This window comes from Aptenodytes patagonicus, chromosome 17 (genome assembly GCF_965638725.1).
Source record: "Aptenodytes patagonicus chromosome 17, bAptPat1.pri.cur, whole genome shotgun sequence".
Lineage (NCBI taxonomy): Eukaryota > Metazoa > Chordata > Aves > Sphenisciformes > Spheniscidae > Aptenodytes > Aptenodytes patagonicus.
The window spans coordinates 8,358,456-8,382,679 of NC_134965.1; the positions used below are offsets into that span (position 1 = coordinate 8,358,456).

At 40.2% G+C, this 24,224-nt stretch overlaps 1 protein-coding gene across 1 annotated transcript in view; it reads left to right on the forward strand.

Moving 5' to 3' along the window:
• The first annotated feature begins 5,766 nt into the window (after nucleotides 1-5,766).
• The window catches only part of EFCAB5 (EF-hand calcium binding domain 5), a 33,333-nt gene continuing 14,875 nt past the window's right edge, over nucleotides 5,767-24,224 (forward strand). Inside the window, exons 1-7 of the mRNA XM_076354881.1 lie at nucleotides 5,767-6,332; nucleotides 10,674-10,830; nucleotides 11,524-11,587; nucleotides 13,418-13,488; nucleotides 17,068-17,223; nucleotides 22,101-22,200; nucleotides 22,917-23,795. Coding sequence (XP_076210996.1) covers nucleotides 5,836-6,332; nucleotides 10,674-10,830; nucleotides 11,524-11,587; nucleotides 13,418-13,488; nucleotides 17,068-17,223; nucleotides 22,101-22,200; nucleotides 22,917-23,795 — 1,924 coding nt within the window. The 5' untranslated portion in view covers nucleotides 5,767-5,835. The remainder of the gene's footprint in view (nucleotides 6,333-10,673; nucleotides 10,831-11,523; nucleotides 11,588-13,417; nucleotides 13,489-17,067; nucleotides 17,224-22,100; nucleotides 22,201-22,916; nucleotides 23,796-24,224) is intronic.

The following is a 24,224-nucleotide window of genomic DNA, read 5'->3' on the forward strand; positions in this document are numbered from 1 at the left end:
CAGATGTATTCTGACTGAAAAGAGCAATTAGAGGGCAGCCTGTGGTCACAGCATCATGGCTGGTACAAAAAAGACTGGAAGCCTGTGGCCTTATTCCTTCCCATGCTGAAAGCACTGTGGTCAGCACCTGCAGCTTTAGCCCAATGTATCATTTAAAGGATGCGAAGCGATACATGAGCTGGTTTTGTATGCATTTCCAAAACTGACTATTTTCTTTCTTTAATACACTGCAAACATTTCCCTGGCTAACACAACTTATTATTACTACATGTCAGGGCTTTTATTGCATAATCTTGGCGTCAGCTGGAAAAGGCAACAGAGTGGTCCCAAAATGTATCTTACACAGAAAAACAAAAAAAAAAAGATAGAAGAGGCAATTCCAGCAAAACATCTGTGGTGACATATTCAGCCCATTATTTTGTCAACAGTGCAAGTATTTGATGGCATAATAAAAGGATACACTTTGCTTAGCAAAAACATTAAGGGATAACAGCCAAGTTAAATAGGGTGCGATTAAAGGTTTGCTTAACTCACGGGATTCCACTTTCAGAAGAATAAAAATAGAGCCATTTTTATCCCTCCTTCCAAGTCCTATTCGTATGCTCTTGTTTGAGGGTTAAAAAAAATCACTTTAAGAAACGGGAGAGCATTTTTTTAATTTATGTTTCATACTGAAAAAAGAAAAAGTTTTGTAAGTTACTCATAATAGCAACAGAATTCTGAATTGCAAGGGGGAAGAATCAAGCCCACCTGGGAGAAGAGATAACAGGAGTTAATCATGTGCAAACTGCTTTGAGGAAAAAGAGCACAATCTGGTTTAAAGCCTCATTTTAAATTATTCCTGTGCACTAATTTTCTGCTTCATTTTATTGACATAATTGATGCCATATTTCAACACATCTTGGAAATACACCGCAATGAGCACATTTCCTTCAGATACATGTTTTTTCAAATAAATAGCAAAGAAATGGTAATTTATTACAGCATATTTTTCACATGAAAGTTGACTTATATGTTTTTGTGGGGGGTTTTGTGCTATGTTTCCTCTCTGTAAGCAAATACTGAATTCTAAAATCAAGTCAGTAGTGTCTACAGCGTATTACTACATTGGTACGCTTGGCATTCCGGTGGTATTTGAGAGCGTCCAGAAGAAACGTTATTTCAGAGAGACACGTAGCACAGATGGCCAAAAGTATCTATAGAAGTTACAACCATACACATTTTTCTGAACTATGTACAGGAGTACATAGAAGAAAATAAATGTTGCCGGGTACAAACACCAGGAATTTCTATAGCGTCCTCCTTTCCAGAAAAAAAAGTATAAAAATGAAATAAAAATGAAGGCTTTTGACTGTCCGCTAAAGTACCATTGTTATTATCATTTCTGAGCAAATTTCCTCCTTGTAAAAAACCTGTACACAGCATGTACACTTGTACACTTCCTAACTTCTATGGCAGGTCTTAGGAACAAAACTAAACCTTTTTTTTAAGGGCAGCATAAATGTTGTACTGGGTTTATGTTGGGACTCTGGGTGCATGTCACTTAGAGGTATTTCTAATTCTAGAGCTTTACAAATTAATTATTATTTACCTTGGTGTTGTGGGTGCTGTAATAAATGACTTGATGAAGATGACAGAGAATGACATTTTTGAGTCTGCAATTAAAACTTAATTTAGAGTTACTAAACTAGAGAACAAATGTGACTCTGACAGTAACTGTATCAGATTTTGGAAAAATTCTGTTGTTTATATTAAACCTCCTCTATTTCAAGTTTTGTAACAAGCTCAGCTGTGCCATAAAATGGAGACTAATACTCTGCTAGAGGGTGGGGTACCGTGCAGCTGTTCCAATGACAAATACTGTAGATAAAGTCACAGTTCGGTTTTCCTGCAGGTAGACAATCCAAAGATCATGCCTCTTCCAGTGCAAAGTACAAGGAAAGAAACAGCATTAGATAAACCTTGTTTCTTGGCAGAAATTGCCATAAATTTCTCAGTTGGAAGTCCTGCATAACACCAAGGAAATCACTGAACAGGCACCTGATTTACATTAGAATAAATGAGTACAGAATGGCTGTTGTAGATGTTTTTGTCTTTTCCCTTCTCCTTTCCCTGTGTTGCATATTATTCTTCAAGAATATAGGAGACATTATTAAAGGTGATTCATCAAATTCCTTTAGATTCAGGTTTAAAGACGGTCTAACAAAATGGCACTGTAAACTCCCCCCTTATTAGTGCTGTACGTGCCTTTCCTGCAAGGCTGCTTCAAAGTGACACAGTTCTTTACAAAAAAGAGAGCCTGAAGATGTTTAAATTGAGTTTGTAATTAATTTCTTTTTATCTCTCAGATTCTCACATCTGGTTAATACAGTCCTCGCTTCAGCTTGTATTGGACTCGCGACAGTTTTGAACTTTGTGAACCTTGAATCTGAAGGTAAACCTCCTGTCACTGGGCACCTGTGAATTCTCTCTCTGACTGGTTGTGCCCTTCGTGTTGTCTGTTGCTCTTCATACTCTTCTTTATTTTATTTTATTTTTTTATTTTATTTTATTTTATTTTATTTTATTTTATTTTCAGTCATGTGATGCAGTGATCCAAGTTCAGTACAGAAGAGTCTGTTGGGCTGCCAAAGCCAAAAGACAACCTACAGCAATTCTGAGTCGTGGAAGAGACATAGCAACCTTTGGGATTATTGCTTAGCAACTGCAAACACAGAGGAGTAAAACTCACAGCCCGGCTCCCCAGCAGGTCTGAGAAATCCCTAATTCACTTTTGAGATTTTTAATGGTTGAGAACAGATGGGCATATATTTAATTCCTGTTCATTTGCAAAGCCACTCTGAAAGCAGGAGGAATAAGATCTATTTTGATACCTGCTCCAAAGGTAAGAAAAACAGTTTTTCAAAGCTTCAGAAAGCAAAAGAGAAAGTCTTTCTAAATTTTAATTGTATTGAAAAGAAGATCATGTATGAGAAGGGTATTGGGCTCCTTGTGATTGCTGAGATAAACATGCTCTATGAAGCATGTTAGGGAAAGGCAAAACTATTTCTGCGCGATAGAGCGTCAAAGAGATTGGACTCTGGTTTTGAAAAGACTTTTGTAACGCAAACATCTCCAAAATATTTACCTAGACAAACTTTAGTCTTTCCTGGCCCTGTCCCACCCATTAAAATCCCCTAACAGAATAACAATGAAACCATAAAAATCTTATTTATGAGCAGATTTGGGTTTTGTACAGAAAACGGGGAGATAATCTTTTTGTACCTGCAGGGATTCCAGCAAGAATATTTCTCTCCCCGAAAAGGAGCCAGGAAAGTGGCATCCTACTAAATAATGAAAAGCTTATCTTGCCTTCAGCTTGAACAAAGGCTTGCAGGAAACTTTATATCACATTTCCAATTTCCTGGGTGTTTCTAAAGCTTGTCTCTGTGCACCATGCTTACTATTGTTTGGACAATCAAGCCTCCACTTGGGAATGTCAGAGCCCATGAGAGCTCTATATATTATGGGCCAAATTCTCAACTAATGTAAATCAGCACTGAAGTTTATGAGCCAATGGTGTCTTACACAAACTGGAGGTGTGTCCCTGTAATCCTCGACAAATTCCAAGTGTCAGGGGCTGATTTTAGCACTCCTTTGTTGTTTATTTTAGCAGTTATGAGCTGTTTGTATATTCTGCCATACCCTCTTAGTCTTCTTTATCTGTCCTGCGTTAAAGCAGTGGGCATAGTTCTCTATGCTCTGCTTCCATTCTTGGAGTTAAGTGAATGCCACAGAATTGAGATAGAACAGTCACACTTAGTTGTTTTTTGTTTTGTTTTGTTTTGTTCAGAGACATAGAGATACTTTATAAACATTTACTAATCCTCAAAATCATCCTAACAAATGGTTGAGAGCAGTGTAGAAAATATATTCATCATCGTTCAGAATCAGCTACCTCATAAAGCAGAGTGCAGTTGTCACTTTAACATTGCGCAGAAACTGCAGAGCGGATTCATAAAGGATGTTAAAAAATAACATAAGTATTTGAAACTGCAAGAACAGTTTATTTTGGCACAACAAAACCAGCTGATTTGGAATGTGACCAGAACATTTGGTTAACACCCTGCTTTGAACCAGAAAGAGTCTGGTTTTACAGCTTATTGAAAGAAACTCACCTAAGCAAGGAACAATTTGATAGGGTTGACAGGTTTCCCTTTCTACCGGTATAAATCTCCTTTACAGCTCATGTCCTTTGGTAGCAAAACCAGCTACCATCTTAAAACCCTCTGCATGGGTCAGGCAGGCAGCTTGATCCATAAATCCATCTCACTCCCCAGCAAGTAATCATCTTTGAAAACAAATTACCAGAAGATGCCAACAAGCCCATCGAGAAAACAGACATAGAAATTTAGTGCTGTGAAGCATCCTACCTATCCAAGCGGTATTTGGACTCAAACAATGGTTATGAACCAGAAGGTCAACATATTAGTAACTACATTTGTGTGCCAGGAGGGCCGTAGATCACATATATGCATTTCCTGGAGGGCTGAACTCTCTTCAGAACAGCTACAGATGCTTAAACATGAAGAGCAAAACATATCAAAAGCAATGGTATTGCTATGGATACTGAAAGGCCTTAGTGAAAAGCACTTTTAAGTAAGAGCTTGAAAAGGCTAGTGTGGCAGCAAGTTCAAAGTGGAGTTTCATCTTTAATCTGGAAAGGCGTTAGGCTCTCTATTAATATCACCCTTCTCTTGCTGTTGTTTAACACTGGGCTGGGTTTTTTTGCAGCATGCTGGTGATTTTTCATGCTTCGAATCGAGTGGTTAGGCAACGTTCTGCTCCATTCTGTATGTGTAAGTCCCATTACAGATGCAGACAGTTATGTGTGGAGACATACAGCCATAGTTTTCAAATTGTGCCTTGTGAGCAACCCAGTTTCTTCCTGATATTTCACAGAATGAACATTTTGAGAATAAAACAGTGGAGTTGGGGAAATTATAAAGGGACATATCTGCAACTCTCTGTAGGTCTGTCTTTTACAGAATAATCTACAAGATGGTGTGCTTGTGAACAGCTTAATTACAGAGTTCGTGGTATAGAGCTTCCCTTTCTGTAGGAGCTCTGCTGACCCATACAACTTGTGTCCTCGTTACCTTAACAAAATGTCCAGAGGAAAAAATAGTTGCTGAAGTTGAAATTAAGTAGTCTATGGGACAAGCTTCCTCACTGTTTTTCACAGCTACAGAAAAGATGAAGCAGAAGGCGACACGTAGAGAAATCTTGCTCCTAGGCATCTGGTATTTTCCATTACTAGCTTCCTTTGTCTCATATCCACTGGATTTCCTGGCGGCATGGAATGGGACCTAAACAGAAATAATGATACTAGGAGTAACAGGAATCCGCTGGTTAGAACTGGGGGAGAAGACTTCCGAGCACTGTTCACCGCTTGGTTTCTGAGTCTCTAAGTGACCTGGAATTAATCACTTCTCTTCTGTGTCTCAGTTTCTTCTCCCGTAAGAAAGGAACACACTTATTTAGTTGCTCTGTCTCCAAGGGCTGTTGTGATACATAATTAATCTTTATAAATCATTTACTGATCTTTGAAGTAAAGGGGCTGTATTTATTTAAGAGTACAAAGCAGCAGTAACAGAATAAAAAAGGAACATAGAAAAAGAATATTAGTTAATTCCTAACAATAGACTTTCTTCCTGTGTCATCTGCTAGGACACTGCTGCATCTTTCGGCATTGCTGCTTTTGTTCTGTCTCACAGTGATTGAAGTACGGCTGCTCAGCCAGAGGAAGCAGCCCAAGCTGCAGGTCTAAAACATCCCAGGCTTGGAGGTAAGAATATGACTGCCACAGAAATGAAGAGAAATCAGGGGAATGATGAGCTGCCATGTCTTAGTAATTATGCTCCGTGGAAAGAGTGTTTTTATGAAAAGGTGCAGCAGAGGTGTCTGAGTCTGCAGAAGGCAAAGGTGAAGACAGTTCGCGCACAAAAGGCAGAAGAAGAAAAGGTAAAGAAGAGAGAACCCTGTGACTGGCTGTCCAAAGAGTGGTTCAGTGAAGAGAAAGAGTCACTAGATACTCGCATCTATTTGCTTGACAAACTCCTACCTACATTAGTCCCAGGAATGGAAAAACTGTTAATGGAAGTGGAAAGAAAGAATGTGCTTGCACCAGACAAAGAACCAAACAAATTTAACCCCATTAATTTTCTTGGAGAATATCTGATGAGACATAACCCTCGGTACTGTATTTCTACAAAACCAGGCCCGTACCTGAGAGGAATGAAGATGGTCACGGAGGAGCTAAAAACTGAGATGCCAGGTACAACATCAGAAAGGTGAGAGAGTTGAAAGCGTGGCTGGTGTCTTGGTCTCGGTTTTACAAAGGGAATGGCGTGACTGCAGCCTGGCTGGCGAAGTGTCGAACAAAATGAGCCTTGTGGAGTACAGCACCAGAGATGGTAGCTGTCTCTCATAAAAACTTGAGAAGCAGGACAAATGCCAGAACATGCCACATAAAATGAAACACTAGTTATTCCTGTTTAAGGCAATATTTTGCCCTTCACAAGTATATAATCCCTCTTTAGACTCTATCTTAATTACATATAGGGAATGCAAACTGCTTTCAAACCAGTCTAGGTTAGTGACAGCAGTTCTTTAGGACAGGTGTTAGTATCAAAGGTCTACGAACTCTTCAGATCATTTCTTCTATATTCTTCCAAACTTAATAAAAAGATAACCTTTTTTTCCTCCTTCAGGATGATTTCTCTTGACCAAACCAACAAGAATATTGTCCTGGAACTGAGGAGAAAGGAGTAGAAACTCCTTCTCCTGGGATTTTTACTTAGGCTTTCCTTTCAGATTCTTTTTTCCCTTTAAAGTAGAAACTGTTTTGTATTTTATCATGTTGCTCATTTCTGGGGTGTATTCTAGGCTGCTTGCTTTAGTATAATATTTAATGACTATTGGAAGGGGGTTCCATGGCACCTTACAATGTGCTAAGGTTGGAATGTGAGTGCATTAGGTGAACAATAATGCTTTAATTTTCATTGCTCTATTCAGAAAAATATAGAAGTGAACATTTGTGTTTACAGATGACCCAGAGGTGATTGTGAATGATGTCAAAATTATTCATTCACTACTAGATCACTTCATTCTATATCTGTGTTTGTAGAATAATGACTTCTATTTGAATGGCTGTCTCTTCTATTTGCATAAATAGTACATACAGCTTGAAAATTGGTTTCAGGGTTTCAGTGTCAGGAATTACGAAAGTAAAATGTTGACGTGTCTTATGCATAAACTCTAAATGAAGATATTTGAAGTTCCCAGTATTATAATGAATAAAAGAATATGTTAAAGCTCTCTCTACTGCTCTGAGTTTCTGTCTGTCTACATTTCTAGTCTACATATTGTTACAGTTCATAGGAACATGCCTTGTGTGAATACAACTAAAGCAGTGTGATAAGTGAATTTCATACAGTCATTTACCTCCTTTTTCCCCACAGATAAAAATAATTATAACTGACTGATCATGGTCAGTGTGTAAGAGTTCAGCTTTTTGGGTTTTCTTCAGAAGCAGACATACAGTAATACAACCAGAGCTGGTAAAAGATTTTCAATTTTATTTTTTATTTTTTAAATGCCGGTCCACTGAAACAAATGGTCTGGGGAAACATCTTCTTTTTCAGTGAGCTTTCCCTCAAGCACAGACTATTCTGGGGGGATGTTTAGGATGCCAGCCTTGCCACACCTTTGTTTTGGGGACTGTTTCACCATTCATATTGCTTCACAGAGGGACACCTGGATGCAGGAAGTGCAGAACCATATCTCATTTTTATTTTGCAAAAGAAATTGAATTAAAATACATAAAATTTCTTGGGAGTTTGGATTGGGTTTTTTGTTTGGTTTTGTTTTGGTTTTTTTTCCTCCTGCTAAAATACTCTTAGCTTTCATTGCGAATCAGAGCTTATTTCTGGAGAGATCAGATCTTCCTGTAGAATGCAAAGTGTTGGCTGCCAGCGACATGTTATCTTGGCCTTGGCTGTTAAGTCCATGTTTACATTTGGAGGCAGGTTCTCAATTTGTAGCTATCAGAACTGATGCAAAGGAAGTGACTATGAACACTTGCAGAAATCAGTCTCTCCGTAGACAGCGCTGCCACGGGGGTTTATGTAGACATAGCTGTAGCAGGTTTTGCATATCCGCTGGTAGTAGTATCATGGGATTTGCATTCTCAGCAGCTCAGGATTTACATATTTGTGACGGCTGTATTGTGGGATTTGCATAGGATTCTTAAACTACAGCAGCACAGAGGTTTTTACCGACACCATGTAGCACTGAGACTCGTAAGGTGAGTCACTGGCTTTCTCAACATGAAAAAAATGTTACAAGAGAAATGCCAGTCTGTGCTCAAAATCTCTCACATAAGCACCAGAAAGATGAGGAGTGAAATTCTGGCCCCAGTGAAACTCCCGGGAGCCTTGACGTTACCTTCAGGAAAGGCAGGATTTCACCACAGGTTCTTATCTAAAACTTACCAACCCTCAGTGAGCTCTCGCAGGCTTCCTCCAGCCTCTCCTTAACTGCCACCTGACTGGGAGTCAAGGCATGCGGGAGAACAGATGGGAGAAATTCCTTATCCAAATGGATTGATACCTGAGACAGACTTTATTTGTCCAGGGACGGTAGTCCTTCAGTCTGAGTCACCCATCCTTGTGTGGGAGTTAGGCGGCTGTCTTCCTGAAGAAACATGTTTCGTTCTGCAGGGAGAAGTCACCCTCGCTGCCATCTCATCTTTTCTGGAATGTCTAATACTGAAATGAGCTCACTTTGAAACGGGTGCCCAGCACTGTTATAGCCTGTTTTGCCATTATTGTCTAGGGAGGAAACACTTTGTCCCACACCAGGGACAGGACACCAGGCAGAGGGTGCAGCTGCCTGGTGTTTTAGGACCCTAGAAATAAATGCAAAACTGCAGCACAGTGCAGGTGCAGCATGCAATGTAACTTGGGCTGGGCACTGCCCAGGTTAATCACCAGAGCACCTCGGCAACTCCTAGCATGGCCTTAGCCCTACTTTCAGCTTGCAGACCGCTCCTGAGGAGGAGCTGCAGCTAGAAATGGTCTGGGTTTCTCTTTCTGTCTGTAGCATACATTGGAGGAAAATCTGTTAGTCCATTTAGCTTGGTACCTGCTCCGTATCTCCTCTTTGCTGTGTCTGTGAAGGAGTCAGAAGACAGGAAATTATTTTACCCTTCCCCTGCTATCAAAGCGCCGGAGGCTGAACTGGCTCAGCAGGCACTTGGGCAATGCCCACAATTGATTAAGGAACCCAGTTATTCATTAAGAAACCTCTGTGATAAGTGGTCATGAAGAACAAGTACCTGGTGATAAAACTGACTGTGATCAAAGCGTAATGCTGTAACATGTTAAACAGGCTTTTCTATTCATTAATGAAAATACCATTCTTTTATAATTTCTAGGATGACCCCGTAGCAACAGAAAAGAGCAGGGACAGGATCAGCCCATCTTCACTATACGTGAAATGCAGGGGGAGGAAGGGAGCAGAAATTGTTAGTTAAAATACAGTTTCTGGACTCGTGTGCTCTCAGGTACAAAAGAGGCGCAGTTCCCCTTGCTCTGACTAGCTATAGAGGGTGTGAGAGCCACAGAGGTGTGCAGGGCAGCTGTCTCAATGCAGAGAGATTCCAGCAGCCCCCGTGAGCAGGAACTGTTCTCCCCATATGAACTGATCCTTTGGCTTTAAGCATTTTGAACTTCCTAAAGGCTCCATTTCGTAGATGAACAAAGTCAAAACCAAAGCAGATCAGTTCTACGGGATCAATTTTATTCAGTTCTTTCGTTGCGCGAAATGAAGGATTGGGAAAAACGTGGCTGGGTGATTAGAGGAGCAAAGAAAATGGAAGGAAGAGGAAAGGGAGGTACTTTTAGTCCAAGCTTGCAAAGTCTGTGTGTTCAAAATGACGGAGAGGTTGGTGTATTACCCCTGTCCTAAGGCAGTAAGGACTTTATTGTGTGAGACTGCTTAAGACATTTCATTGAATGTTGTTCTTTGCCAGTGAAGTGCTCATGTGAAATGGTACTTGGGCTTTGAGACGAATGCATACTGATGCAATTTTGTTGGTAAATCAAGTGTAGCAAAATTAGGCACCTCTGTTCCTGCTAAAATTGAAAGAAAATTGAGGGACATCTACACAACAAACGATTAATGCCATTATAAATGTGAAGGTAACATTTATCACTGTTGAAACGACACAAACTAGGAGAGCTGTACAGATGATTTTCACTTAAATGTCCACCATATACTCTACAAGAGGCTCTCTCCACATGCACGTATCTGACACTCAGAGGTTATTTCTTCAGATTCATAGTTATACTAGATCTCAGGAGATGATACATGTCAGAATATAAATACTCCCACCTCCTTGGAGCTGCCCTCTGAAAACACAGATTACTGATATCTAGTCCAATAGTCACACTAGTAATTTTGTGCCCCAAACATCAAGTATTTCTTTGGAAAAAAATCTGCTTGTACTGGAAGGACAAGAATTTCAGTAAGAAGTTATTTCCTTTCCTTTTGTTCTTCAGGGTAGGCTTAATCTAGCTTAAATATGTTTATGATGGTATCTTTCTAAACCATATTCCCATGTCCTACAGGCTGGCCAGGATGAAGTCTGAGGCAAAGAACAAACGAAAGGAAAGGGAGCAGGTGGACAATATGAAGTCTCAGGTGAAAGAGATGAGAAAGGAGGCCCTGGCAATTCAGTTCAAGGAGTGGGCAGTGGATGTCAGTGGCAGAATACCATTTGCACTGGTAACTAGAGATGATCCTTGTTAACACACTGCTGTGATTGTTCCAGACAGGAGGAGAAGGAAGTTTGTGACAGTGCCGTCTGCCCTGGCGTGGCAGCATGGAGCAGAAGGATGGGTAATGGCTCTGACATCCCTTAGGGCCAGGGTGCAGGTCGCTGTCTACCACTTAGCCTCACCAAGCCCTGATTCCCCACGAGCACATGGAAGGATTGCGATGCATTCTCCACAGAGGTCCTGGGAAGCTAAATGCCCCGTAAGGTACTCAGACGCTCCTGAGGTTGTGGGATACATACCTCATCACTGGATGTCCTTCTCTGCAGCTGGTTATCCCTCAGAATCCCCTTAAAAAGGTCCAAGGCAGCCACTCTTGCTCTCCTGTGGCCTCCATTAAATCTTTCTACCCCTGTGACTCATACAAATTGATACTGCAGCTCATAAAAGATGAGATTTGCAGTAATTGTAATACATCTCTTGGTACGAGCATCTTTCTTACAAGTCACACAAGGCCCCTAGGAAATTGTCCTGTGGTTGCACACAGCACAACATAGACAAGGTCTACATTTAACAGGACCCACCTATGTGTGGTAAGAAGCATCGCTGGCCCATATGACTAATTATTCCAGGTGATTTGTTTTAGTAATTGCCTACTGTTGTCTGCATGAAACAGGCCTTTGACTATTACCTTGATTTGTAGGTTCAGAGTGCTCTGAGGTCTTTTCCCGATGTCATTGCTTCTACTCCCATAGATGTGAGAAAAGGTAAGTTTTCGATGTGTCTCCTTCAGTTTTATTTCTGTGGTCTGAATTCTGATGCAAACTGTGAGCAAACAGTGAATGGATTTGATAATAGAGGAAGAATCTCTTAAGGGTAGATACACCAGCTAGGATATTAACCACAAATCTTCAGACAGATTGGAAAGAGACTGAACCACCACGTGGTTCACTAATATGATCTTGAAAAGTATGGAAAGAAGTTTAAAAAATCTTTCAGAGAGATAGAAAGATCAGATGCAGGCCCTTTCCACTTACATCCCGCATTAGCCAGACATTGCCATGTGCTTGTCACGATTTTTAAGAATCACTGTAACAACCTCCTTCATCTACTCTATCCCGCGGTGTTCCTTGTCCCATGGGAGGTCTTGGAAATCCCATGAGCAGCTTGGCATACTGGGAGGTATGGAAGAAAGGTAGGATCAAAAAAATTAAAGTCTGACAGTGTTGTTAACTTTTCTAGTTTCGGGGAAAATGCTGAAGCTTACCTAACGCTCCACCAAATCACACATCTTGTCTAGCCGTTCCCTTTGCCAGTCCCAGGCATGCCAGCGACGCACAGCACAAGGGCCTCTGTATCAGAGCACTCGGCACAGGAAGATTTCCATAATTCCTGCCCACTTTACAGAGCTTACACTTGACCTCCCCGCATAACGATAATTGAATAGATAGAGCCAGGAACATTGAAGTGGCAACATACAGCCTGCTGCCAGCCCTTTACATCGATAGCCTGTAATGATTATCAATAATAACAAATCTGCCTTTGCTGGAAAATGGGATGATAAGCAGGGAACCTCCAGAGTGCATTTCTGCTTGCTGCTGAACTCCCCTCTGTCTAGAGCTTGCCCTTGCTCGGCCCTTTCTATGTCACAGGGTTGTTCCTCTGAGTAATCATCCTGTATTGGTAGTACGTTGTGCGAGTGCCAGACACAGCCCTTGTGCTCCTGCTGTGGTGGCTGCGGTTCTCCAGCGTGAGCAGACACCGGGACGTGAGGTTGAGAAGGAAGTTTCTGTCCAGATGCTTGCTCTCCAGGTGCTGGAGGTGCTTTATGTCGTATTTCACTAACAGTGCGGCTCCATTTCTTAATGTGTTTCATTTAATAGCATCCAATATTCATTATGGAACATTAAGCTTTGTTTTATAGTTTAATAAAGATAATGTACAGTTTAGGAATGTCTTAAGCAACAAGAGATAAATGCATTCTATGGTGAATTTTCTCTTTATTCCTGATACATTGTAGAAGAAAGAACAGAAAAATAATCCCAACAGAAATAGCATGTCTGTGCTCAAAGACCTCATTCAGAAATCTGTGTAGACATTTGACATACCTTCTCAGTCCCATTATAGCAGCCCAGAAGCTGACCAAAAGACAGTTTTGAATATCATAACCAGTAAAAATATTCCCACAGAGCTGCTTGGGAAAATTACTGACTTTCAGATTCCACTCTTGCAAAGCAGAATCCATGTCCCCAGTATTTTAAGGCTGTTTTACCTGTTTGTTAAATCAAAAGTATTTTCTTCCCTCACATAATTCATAAAATCATTGCAATTTGCACCAACATGTGTCAAGAATAAATATGACCATACAGTTCTGAATAGATAAGTGCAGATTCTCAGCAAGAGAAATATGTAAGAATCAGATTTAGATAGCCTCTGTACAGTCAGATGCTTCAGCTATTGTGTAGGATAACCTCAAATAATGTAATCCAACATGAGAAGAAAGTTAATATAACATAACAGTGTGCAAAAAAATGTGTACAATATGAAAAACCACAACTGTGTGCTTTCTAAACCAATATCCCTTCATTTTTTACTAGCAATCTATGACGGGAAGCTGGAAACCGTAGACACGTTGGAAAAAAAAGTAAACATAGATGAATTCACAGAGGTGAGAAATGAAATAAGAGCATCTGATTCAGAATATGATGTTTATCACAAAGTAGTAGCATTTCCCTGGGGACAGCTAAGCTGAGTAAGTGAAGGGCTTCACTTCTCCAGCGTCCCAGGTAACTGGTTGTATCAGGACACTTCACGTTCCATCTCCGTATCCATCCTCTGCTGTCACAACGCTTCCATTCTGGCCAGCAAGGGGGAAGTCTTTTGCTTTCCTCAGAGCTGCAGCCTGTGCCGCTCTCTGAGAAGTTACTCTAGAAGCAGTGGGTTTTAGGACACCCCTTTCAGTCCCTTTCTGGAATGCCAAAGCCCTGAATCACCTGTGAATCCAGGTTTTGCATTGGCTGCTCAAGGGAGGTTCGGTGTTCCAATATAACCATTAGCCTGAGGTAATTAGTACTGTCCCCAAAGTATTGTTATTTCTGATTAAGTTCTATTAACCATAGCAAAACCTAACAAGTGATGAACCGGGATGAGAAGCTCTACCGTTTTTGCCCTGAACTATTACTGGCCTGAATCATAACCAAACTGCAACAAGCATCACAAATGTGTGAGAAGCATAACCGGGCTGAAAAACACGCAGTTTTAAAATCAAAAGCTGTCACTGAGAAACATCAGAAGCGTGTTTTTAACTCGCCAAAATCAATAAATGCAGTGGGAAGTTTCACCCCATTACTCTACTCTTCATCAATTTGAAAACAACCAAATCAGTTCAAACTATATTTACTGAAAAACTCTCCAGGCCAAGACTTTGCCAGCCATTTCTACCTACGACAGAGCTAAATTTTATGGCTGGGTAATTAAACCTGTGAAAAGGGATGTTTAGAATAGAAATAATGACAGACCCTCAATTGCAGCAGTGCTAGTGGGTGCTGTTACACTAATTAAAAACGGAGTATAAAGCAGCTGTGCAGAGACTAATTTCAAGCAACCATGTATGATTTTTGTGCCTTCTTCGCTCTCGGGAGACTCACATGTTCGGTATTTTGCCCAGAGATGCATTTTTATGATAACTTGTTGAAGGCTTTTTTAAGCATGAAATGAGGTATTTTTAAATGTAACCTCAGAATAACTGCATTTAATTAAGAAAACTATTGTGGATAATGGGAGCCCAGAGAATTGCTGTTGTCACTGAAATGAAGCATCAATCCATAACCCTTATGGTACATGTGTAGGCACTGAATGAATTCATGCTCCATTAGCATTAGAAAAATGTTTTAAAATATATTTTGTGTACTCTTTATTTTAACTCAATTAAAGATATGACAACAGAGATCAGAAGTACAAAAGATACGGACTGTCAAGCTGTCTGATTTACCAGCCAGTGCAACGTTGTTCTCAGAATATGTTCTCTGACGCTTTTTCCAGTCCGGTTTTAATTGAAGCAAATGATGAGGCTTTCATCACTTCCCTTGGGAGCTGCGCCGTAATCACCGGCCTCGCTCTCAGGACAGGGCTGTTTCTAATCCTCAGCTACAATTTACCTTTGTTCATCAGTTTGCATCATCCACCAAAACCAGAGAGAGGGATGATCTTTCTCCACACTGGTCCAGGCCCTTTCACATGTGGAAAGCATTGCTTTTTAATGGACCTTAAAATTAAATGGTGCCTTTTTTTTTCCCCTTGAATTCAGTGCAGCTTTGGGTTATTTAAAGGCTGTTAGAAACTCAGTAGAAAGACCTCACACGTTGTTGTTGTTGGGTTTCGGGGGTTTTTTTTGGACATGCGAAACAGTGGCTGTTGAATTTTTACATCCTTCATGAGAAGCTCGTGGGGTCGTTTATATTAAAAGTGTTTAATTCTCAGAGACCGGTCCTTAATAGTTTATTTCACAGGCTTTGTACTCTAACATGCAGAATCCCCAGCAGTCTGACACCAAGGGAGATACTCACATTGCCTTTGTAGGGTCAGAATCAGGCTTTAAAGGTGAGATTATTTTTCATGATTACATATGGCTTCCTCGATTTCTATTGAGATCAGCAGGAACAAAAAGCAAAGATCCATTGTTAGTGATGATAATGTGTTCACAAACTACAGCGAGGTCTCACACTGGATAGCAAGAAGGAGGTGTGCCAGCTTTCTTCTGATGGGTGTCAAAATCTCTTGGTTAATAATAAATAAATGTGTGCTTATTATGTGTACAGTACTTTACACAGTAGAGTGCTTTACACACATCAGCTAAGAAAAGCTTATGACTCTACGATAGTTCCTCCTGCCCACATAGCTGAACATACGCGCCTAAAAATTTTCTGTGGAGCTGTTAGACAGCAGTATTAATACACAAGCCTTTGGATGTGTCATCAAGATGACATACAAAATGACAAGCTGCTTGTCCAACCTGCCTTCTCCCAACTGCTGTCATCTTTAAGGTTCATCTGTCACAGGGCTCCGGGTTGTAATAGCTCTGAAAAGCTGGTAGATACACGTAGCCCCAGATCTGCCGCCTTCTCTCCAACCCACCTACATCCTCTCTTTTTATGCTGAAATGCAGAAAAAACATACATTGCGCTAGGAGTTCTTCTTTCCCACGAGCCACCCCTCAGGCCATTGGCTGCTGCTTTTCTGCTCTTCCTCTCTTCTCCACTTGTCCCATATATTTGGAAATTTTGCAATAGAGACATGAATAATAACATATATTAATATTTCAGTTTGTTAATGCCTGTGCGGCATTTCAACAAGTCCAAGATGTTCTAGCACTTATGTCAGGTATCCGTACTCTAAAAATGGGACAATGGGAAACATTCTGTGTTTTGCAAATTCCTCCTTTTAACTGTATGGGCTCCCTGTTACGGTGGCTGGCTCCAGAAACCTGCTATAATAATTCAGCACAGGCTTTGGGATCGTGGTTTGTTCTGATGGCCATTATTATTTATGTCATGCACAGCAGATTTTTAGAACCATATTGCTTTTGCTCATAAAACCCACATGGCTATAAATCCAAAGTGTTAAAGTGTCTTCAAGGCTAGAACTTAAAATAAATCTCGAGTCAGTAGTATTCCCAGTGTCAGAGGACTTAGGTGACAGCAGGCTCATTTTCGAAAGGTTCTTTCCTTTTTTTATTGTATCCAGACTGGTTGGTTCTCTAAACACTGAAGTTGTGGGCAATGGTAATTCTGTGGCATTAGAGAGTTGAGTGAGTGTCAGCTATGCAAAAACTAATGGCTCAAAATGCCTCCTTGGGAGTAAAGTCAGGAATACTAAATGCTGCAGAAAACCGTGGAGAACTTACATCCTCCCTGAGATAACCTAGCTTAAGCAATGACATTTCATAGGAGGGATTCTGATCCAGCATCTCTGAAGCACTGGACATGGTAAGTGAGCTCTGGGCCAGGAAAGGAACTGTTCAAGATGCATTTGTGCAGTGTCCCAGGCTTGTTTGGAGAATAGTGCTGCTTCTGAAAGAAAGAACAAAGTAGGCAGCGTAGCGTCCGTGCACCGAGCCTGCGTTGCATTAGCAGATTAAACTCCAAATTCCTGTATATTTCATTGCATGCAATAGCTTTTTCAGAGTTCAAATAAAGATGAAAATACTTGAAGAAAGCTAACCATTTACACTGTTGCTTTCTCTCCATAGTATGTCCATTCCTACACTGAACATTTTTCAAATGACATGTTCCAAGAAATCCTGAAGCATCTCTGTCAGTGTGCTGATGACTTCCAAGAAGCAATAAGACATGATATGCAGAGGCAAATGTTTACTGATCTCTTCCTAGATTGTGATTATGGAAAGGTAGGCAAAGCAGCTCTCAACCTTTCAATATGGTGATGCTTCCAGTTTGGTATTTCTCTGGGTCACTGCCTTCTTTTTATTCTTCATGACTCCAGATAGTCTCTTTGTGCTTACTCAGCATTATTTTAGAGGACAATAGGTGCTGCATTGTCTTAAAATTCATAGTTCTTAGACACCGAAATAGCTAATAGCCTATAAGCTGATGGCTAATTAGAAACTGAATGACCTAATGTGATGACTTGGGGCTGAAGTTTGATGATTCTGGAGAAGAAATGAACCACAGACTTTACTACTTCTGGTCGTTACCTGTTCCCATAGCACGTTCAGAATGTTTGGGTCCTAATTTGTCTATTCAGCCATACTTCAGAAAAGATAACCTGATATAGACTGACCTTAACAAATGTGCACATTGCTACAATAGTAACATATATGGCATTTATTATGTTGCATTAATTTACACACCTTGAGGGCTTCTATCAATAAATCTCATAATAGTTTAAATTTAAAATGCAAAATAATCTGTCTTTACAGCCTCTCTGAGGAAAGTACTGTGAACTTCAGCCACAGTTTATAGACGGGAAATTAAAATACGAATCAGTTACAGAGCTGGAAATGGAACTCAAAAGCCATAATTTGGTTTTCAGCAGCTCTAAACTCTATCTAGCATCCTCTGAATACACCTGCATCCCCATTTAAAGGGGAAAAAAAAAGCTAGACTTATTAGAAAACCGGTAAATAGTAGGAGCTGAGGAATCAATGGCATAAGCTATTGCTAAAAACTTGGGCTTCATCCAAAAAGTATGGTACTTGTTATGAGTAGCCTCAGTTAGCCAGATGCTGGCTACTACACAGCAAATGGTTGCCATAATCTTACAGTTTCCTCCCCTACATAAATTATATATTCCATCCAGCACTCCTCTAGTGATGTTTACAGCATGCCTACCCAGAATGAACTGTGCTCTACAATGGCATGCTAATAATGTCATTACCTCTAAGAGAATGGAATTACAGAGCACGTTTCAACACCAATGGTGTGTTTTAGAGAATAGCAGGCAAGCTGCTGTTTCAGGGATGAGGAAAGAAATGTGTCTACTTCTCAGTTAGAAGACATTTCATTTTCCTATTGCTCTGTCAAGAAGAGCTGCGATGGATCCTCCTGGGTAGAGTAATATAGAAAGCCAAGTCCTATCTTTGCCATGCATTTTGAAAGGATCCCTTCTTTCCCTTTTATGTTTTAATGTGACTTTCTTCCTATTATTTCTGTGGCAGTAATCACCATCTCCGTGCTACTAATCCCAGTGGAATCTCAGAGGCAAAGAGCCAAAAATACTAGCACAACATAACAAGAGTGAGCAGCTATCACCACAGATGCCATCGCTGCCCAGAAAAAAATGAGCAGAGCACAAACACGGTTGCTGTTTCTAGCCTCCGAGGTAGCCTTCCTCCGCAAATTGAGTTTCTAAACTGTAGTGTGGACCACGCAGTTCTTTTAAACCTGACCTGGTTTCTTTTGTATAGCTCTAATAAGTCCTGCCGTACTGTACTGACAGGGAAGATAAAAGATGCAAACTAACCCAGGGACTTCTACCACTTGAATGTCATCCATTACCTGCAGTACTCATTCTGCAAAGCACAGCAAAGCAGTTGTTTCAGTTCCTAATTTACATTTGTTTGGTAGCAGGCAGTTATTCCAGTCTGCATGGTGAGTGTGGCTGGCTGCCTCAGTGAGTTGCAATTAGGGCCAGGGAGCTGAGAAAGCAGTGTTTAAATTACAGTCAAATTAGAAGGTATCCACATGATCATTATTATGATTTCAAATGCATGCATCCAGAAGGATGGCAGCTCAGCAAGAACAGCCTGCACTATACAGTGAAGCAGAAACTTTCCAAGACAATACCAGAACACAGTTGAATCGCCGCTCTAATGCCCAAAAAGGCAATAGCTCGGTGAATTTTAAGCTTACTGTCTCTCTGTGCTCACGTGCATCAAGTATAGTTTCTTTTATACATTATAACAGAATCTGCATTAATTTTCAGGGACATTTTAAGTCCAGGATCTTTAAATGTAACTGAATTTAGTCAGAGATTAGTTTTCAAACTAACGAACTTTGAGACACTTCTGATTACCTTTCTTGCAGCACAGCAACAACAAAGTCTGCTTTCTCATGACCTTTTCTGTGTCTGTTCTTCCCATCTTGCTCACTAACAAGCATATTGTGGTGTTTGAGATACATCACATTTCCAGAAAAACAATCAAGTGGTTAAACGCTGACCTATCACTGATTAAATGGCAAGTCTGGTTTAGTCTGTGTTGCTAAAGGAATTACTCATAGATCACAGAGCATTGCTGAAAACAACTGAGAATCATCACCTGCCAATATCTAGGTGACAAGAAAATTAGGTCATCATGTTTCAACTCTCTAGCCACTAGAGTTGGCACTCGTTAAAAGTGGAGACAAGTTTTGGGCGGTTGTACAAACACAGATGGTCTGCTGTTATTTATAGTGGATGCTGTACCTGTCCTGCCGACAAGACTCAGTACGAAGGGCTGACGGGCAGGAATCTTTCACCAGCCCCCCCAGTCACACACGAAGCGCAAAGAAACATAACCTTTGCTAGGAAATTGAGGAACCCAGACAGATAGCGTAACTGGGTATAGGACCTTGGAACTGGTTTTCCTGTTCTAATGCTCCTCTCTTCTATAGATAGCTTTACTGTGACACGTTCCTCCCAAGGTAAGTTGTAAGAAAAAGTGTCCTGAAATAACAGAGACCTCTGGTAGAATGGCAAATCTGTATAAATTGTAAATGTTAAAACAAGGCGGAAAATCTACCCCTAATTCATATTTGGTAATTTCTGAAAAGGAATTTACTATTTTTAACAACATATAAAAATAAAATTATTCCATCTAAATCACAAAAAAACTCTTCTAGAATCTGAGTTATCTAAATCCTCCAAGCACATTATTTTAACATGACAAAAGAGTATCTGAATCCCAAAACAACATTTTTATTTGTGTTTTAATAATGCTTCATTCATTGATTTACCTTTTTAATAAAATAAAGCTTTGCCTTCGTGCCGCCAACTTCAAGGCAAGCAGCAGATGATTCTGACAAGTAAAGCTGAGGAAATTTAAAGGGAAGATTAAGTGTGTGTAATGGAAATACTGAATGGAGAATCCAAATATTACACAGTGATCTGGTAACATCTTCAGAAACATGTTCTGTGTTTGTATATCTGCTAAATGGATGCAGAATCCAATCTGATATATTCAACTGAAAAACAAACGGCCTAAAGACATGTTTGCATGGGAGCGTGCAAGATATTTGTGTCTTAATGTCAAGAAGACGAAGATACTGGGAATCAGGGCCCACATCTTGTAAGTTTAGAGACAGAATTATGGGTCGACATTTGTTGTTCCAAACCCACACATGGCTGAAATTCAACTGTAATTTCCAGCATTTTTTTACCAGCAGGAATTAAGTTACAGGAGTCTGAACCACTAAAACTGGACTGGATCACAGAATCATGGAATAGTTTGGGTTGGAAGGGACCTCTAAAGGTCATCCAGTCCAACCCCCCTGCCGTGGGCAGGGACATCTTCAACTAAATATGGATGACAGGTTACATTCCAGCTCTGATCCTTCCCTCAGCATTTGCAAAAAGCTTTCAATTCCCTTTAGAGGAAAGGTGTTGCGGTAACAGAAAATGTGATGTATTCACTTAGTTTTCAGTATTAGCTTCCTTAGGAGGCACTTCTCCAGTGGATGATGGGTATCTCTCAGTTGTTTTCAAATCCTCTGTACCTGAACATTGATGCCATTACTTACGGGTTTAGATTATAAACAATGCAGTCATCTTGAGCTCATTTCCAGAAAAGAGCAGCAAACTTCTTCCTTTCTTTCTTCAGCCTAAGGGCAGGAAAAGTTCACAAGGAATTAAAAGCTTGGTGAATTTTACATTTTGCAGTTTTTAATCTAAGAGCAAAATGCGGAAAGGAAATCAGTAATTCAGATAGAAAGCTACTTGCTACAAATAATGAACTTAAGTAAATCTGTTCTCTAATTAACTACCATATTTCACTAATGGGAGGGAGATTACAAAGGTGGCAGGACTTAAATAATGACGACAGGAATTCATCATAAAATGGAAAACTTGCAATCGTTTAGATTTGCTTTACTTTTTAAACTCACAGTTTCCTGATTGGAAATGACCCGTTTCATTGTCTTTTCCTGGGTTTATTGCCTGTATACACTCACCCTGAGCAACAAGGACTTAATAAACTCTGCATGTTCCTCTGCACTGGAACTACAGATACCTCTCTCACCTCTGTGGTCAAATGTGTATGAATTTGTAAAGGAAATTGGGGAGGTTGTCATAATAGCTCACATTTTTGGACTAATTATTTTCCCAGGCAGTTGCCAATACATAATACTTCAAAGGAAATGATGGGGCACAAAACCAAACTACAATGTGCAGTCACTAACATAAAACAGCACAGCCCATGAAATTCTTTCACAGTACTGTCAGGCAGTCAACATCTGTCCTGAAAGTGTGGAAAGTTGAAGCTTTGATCTTTACATGAAGAACTCCTTTGGCAGAAGTGGTTACAATCATCTAACTGTAATTTGTCAAGAATATGCAAGAGGATGTACCTGCAAAGTAATATGTATGAGGAGCTCCAGCTAAGCCCAGAGAAGAAATTTCTACCCCTATGAAATAAATTCACTTCTTTGAAATTTGTACTGATGTTCTGCTAATGGATAATTTTCAGTCACAGGTAATTCTTAGCTAATGGTGCCTTTGTAGCGCTGCAAATGTTGATGTAAGTCCCAAGAACCACAGGAAAACCCCAATAATTGTAATCTTTTTGTCTAGGTTGGCCTCTTAGATAGACAAAAAATACTTGCCCTACTGGTAGACTTCTATGACAGAAGCCCTGTGATTGCTAAGAGGGGATTCTGTAACCCAAGACAGTGTAAGTATACGGGATGTTTCAATTGTGGTTAAAACGTTAGGAGGTCGCATGAGGTTGTATAGTTAATATGTATTTTATAAGTGTTACCAGAAATGGACAGAGCCTAAAAAAGGACCCAAATGAATGCTGTGACCTCTACACCATAATTTGCAAACATCTTTTGCAAACTGTGATGCAATGTTCAGAGATACTTCAGCATCCAAAACTTTCCTTTCCTACAAAATTCTGAAGTACTTTTTGGAAGTAGGATTAAAGAAAGGCTACTTTTCCTGAAACAATTGTTCTTGCTTACTGGGCAATATTAGAAGTTAATTTTGTGTTTACACTAAAATTTCTCCAGGAACATGGAAGGATAAAGAAAAAACACAGAATCATCTACATGAAAGTAAAATATTTTTAAGATATTGGACATTAATTAATTTCTAAGATCAAATGCAAGGCAAATTACAGCTTTCCTTCTTAGTCTGGAGAATTATGAAACATTTATTTCAAAAGAAATATGGTGTAATACACAATAACAAGTGCAGTTCTCTGCAGGCAAAGACATTATTCTGAAGTTTTGTGTTTCTGAGACGCGTGTTTGCAGAAGGTACTTTCTGATAGTTTATATTTGCTTGGGAATACCTTTTTTCTTTTTCTTTAAATTTTCTTGTGCAATACTAGAGAACGTAAAACCAATGCAAACTATCAACTTATCAATATTTTTTCTACTTTAGGGCCAATAATGGAGCTGCAAGAGATTGAGCTTGCGGATTTATGGGGAGGCCTTGATGACCAGGAAGCTTGTGAGGAATTCAGTGAAAAGTTAGTCTTGTCTCAAACAGGAATTTCTGAGGGAGAGATTTTAGCATATGAACCTGTAGGTGATAATAGACAAGGCACTTATAGAACGAGAACTAGCGTCAGAGAAGGTCTTTTTGAACAAATGGGCATGAGTGAAGCTGAGACTGGAGGAATTTCTAAGGGAGAAAACCAAGCAGCAGAATCAAGTGATGCTGAAGCGAGAAAGGAAGGTGAGGACGCTGTGTCAGCGGTGAAAAGCACTGATTTCGAAGCTAGTGATTTGGATGGAGATACAATACATTGTGAGAAATCCAGTTTCCATGAAGACATCAAAACTGAGAGGCAAACTGAGCCTGCAAGTGCAGACGAACAGGAGGAAGCTTTCCCAGGATCAGCCTCTACTGGGTACAGTCTCAGTAGAGGTGGAGAACCTGGCTCTGAAAAACAGGTGGAGGAAGAGGAATTTAGCCCGGGTAGAGAGCCTGATACAGAAACAAACAGAGAAGAAGATTACCATATCTCAGACAGAGAACCTGGCTCAGAAGGGCAAGTTAGTCAGGAGGACAACTGGATTGCAGAGGCAACCAACACAATTTCAGGACCAACACCTGAAGCTACAACCATGACCTCAGAAGACAGTGCTGTGGCAGACATGGACATCATTGCTTCAAAACAGGATGCTCCAGTTGCAGAGGTTGTGAAAGAAACTCCTGCAAGAAAAGAGAGTTTTTCTACGCAGCACGGCAGCCAGGTTGGCCAACAGACAAGCTCAGAGACAAGACTGCAGGATAAGGACCTTCTGCAAGACCAAGGTAAAGGTAAAGCATTCTCCTTTATTCTGGTAGACCTTAATCTTTTTCAACATAGACATGTGGACTGGTTTAACTCTAGGTGTGTTTTTAATCCGTTTCAAAACTACCGAAAGCATGTGAGTGATTTCTGAATACACAAGACAATAAGCTTTGGTATCTTCTCAGTATGGTGTTTTCTGCCGAGGTTTCAGAGTGTGTTCCTCTCACAGGACGGCAGGTGAGTCACTTTGCTGGTGATCTGTATTCAAGGCACTGAGCAGACACTTTAATTCAAGTAGGAACTTTCTGAAGCAGCAGCATTTTTATAACAAGGAGAAACTTTATGTTCTGTTTCACTCTAATATTAGTAGCAAGACAGGAGCCTGAGCACGTTAAATATAGAAATGACTTTTAATAATTTTTAGACTGTGATTGCCCACAGGGAGATAT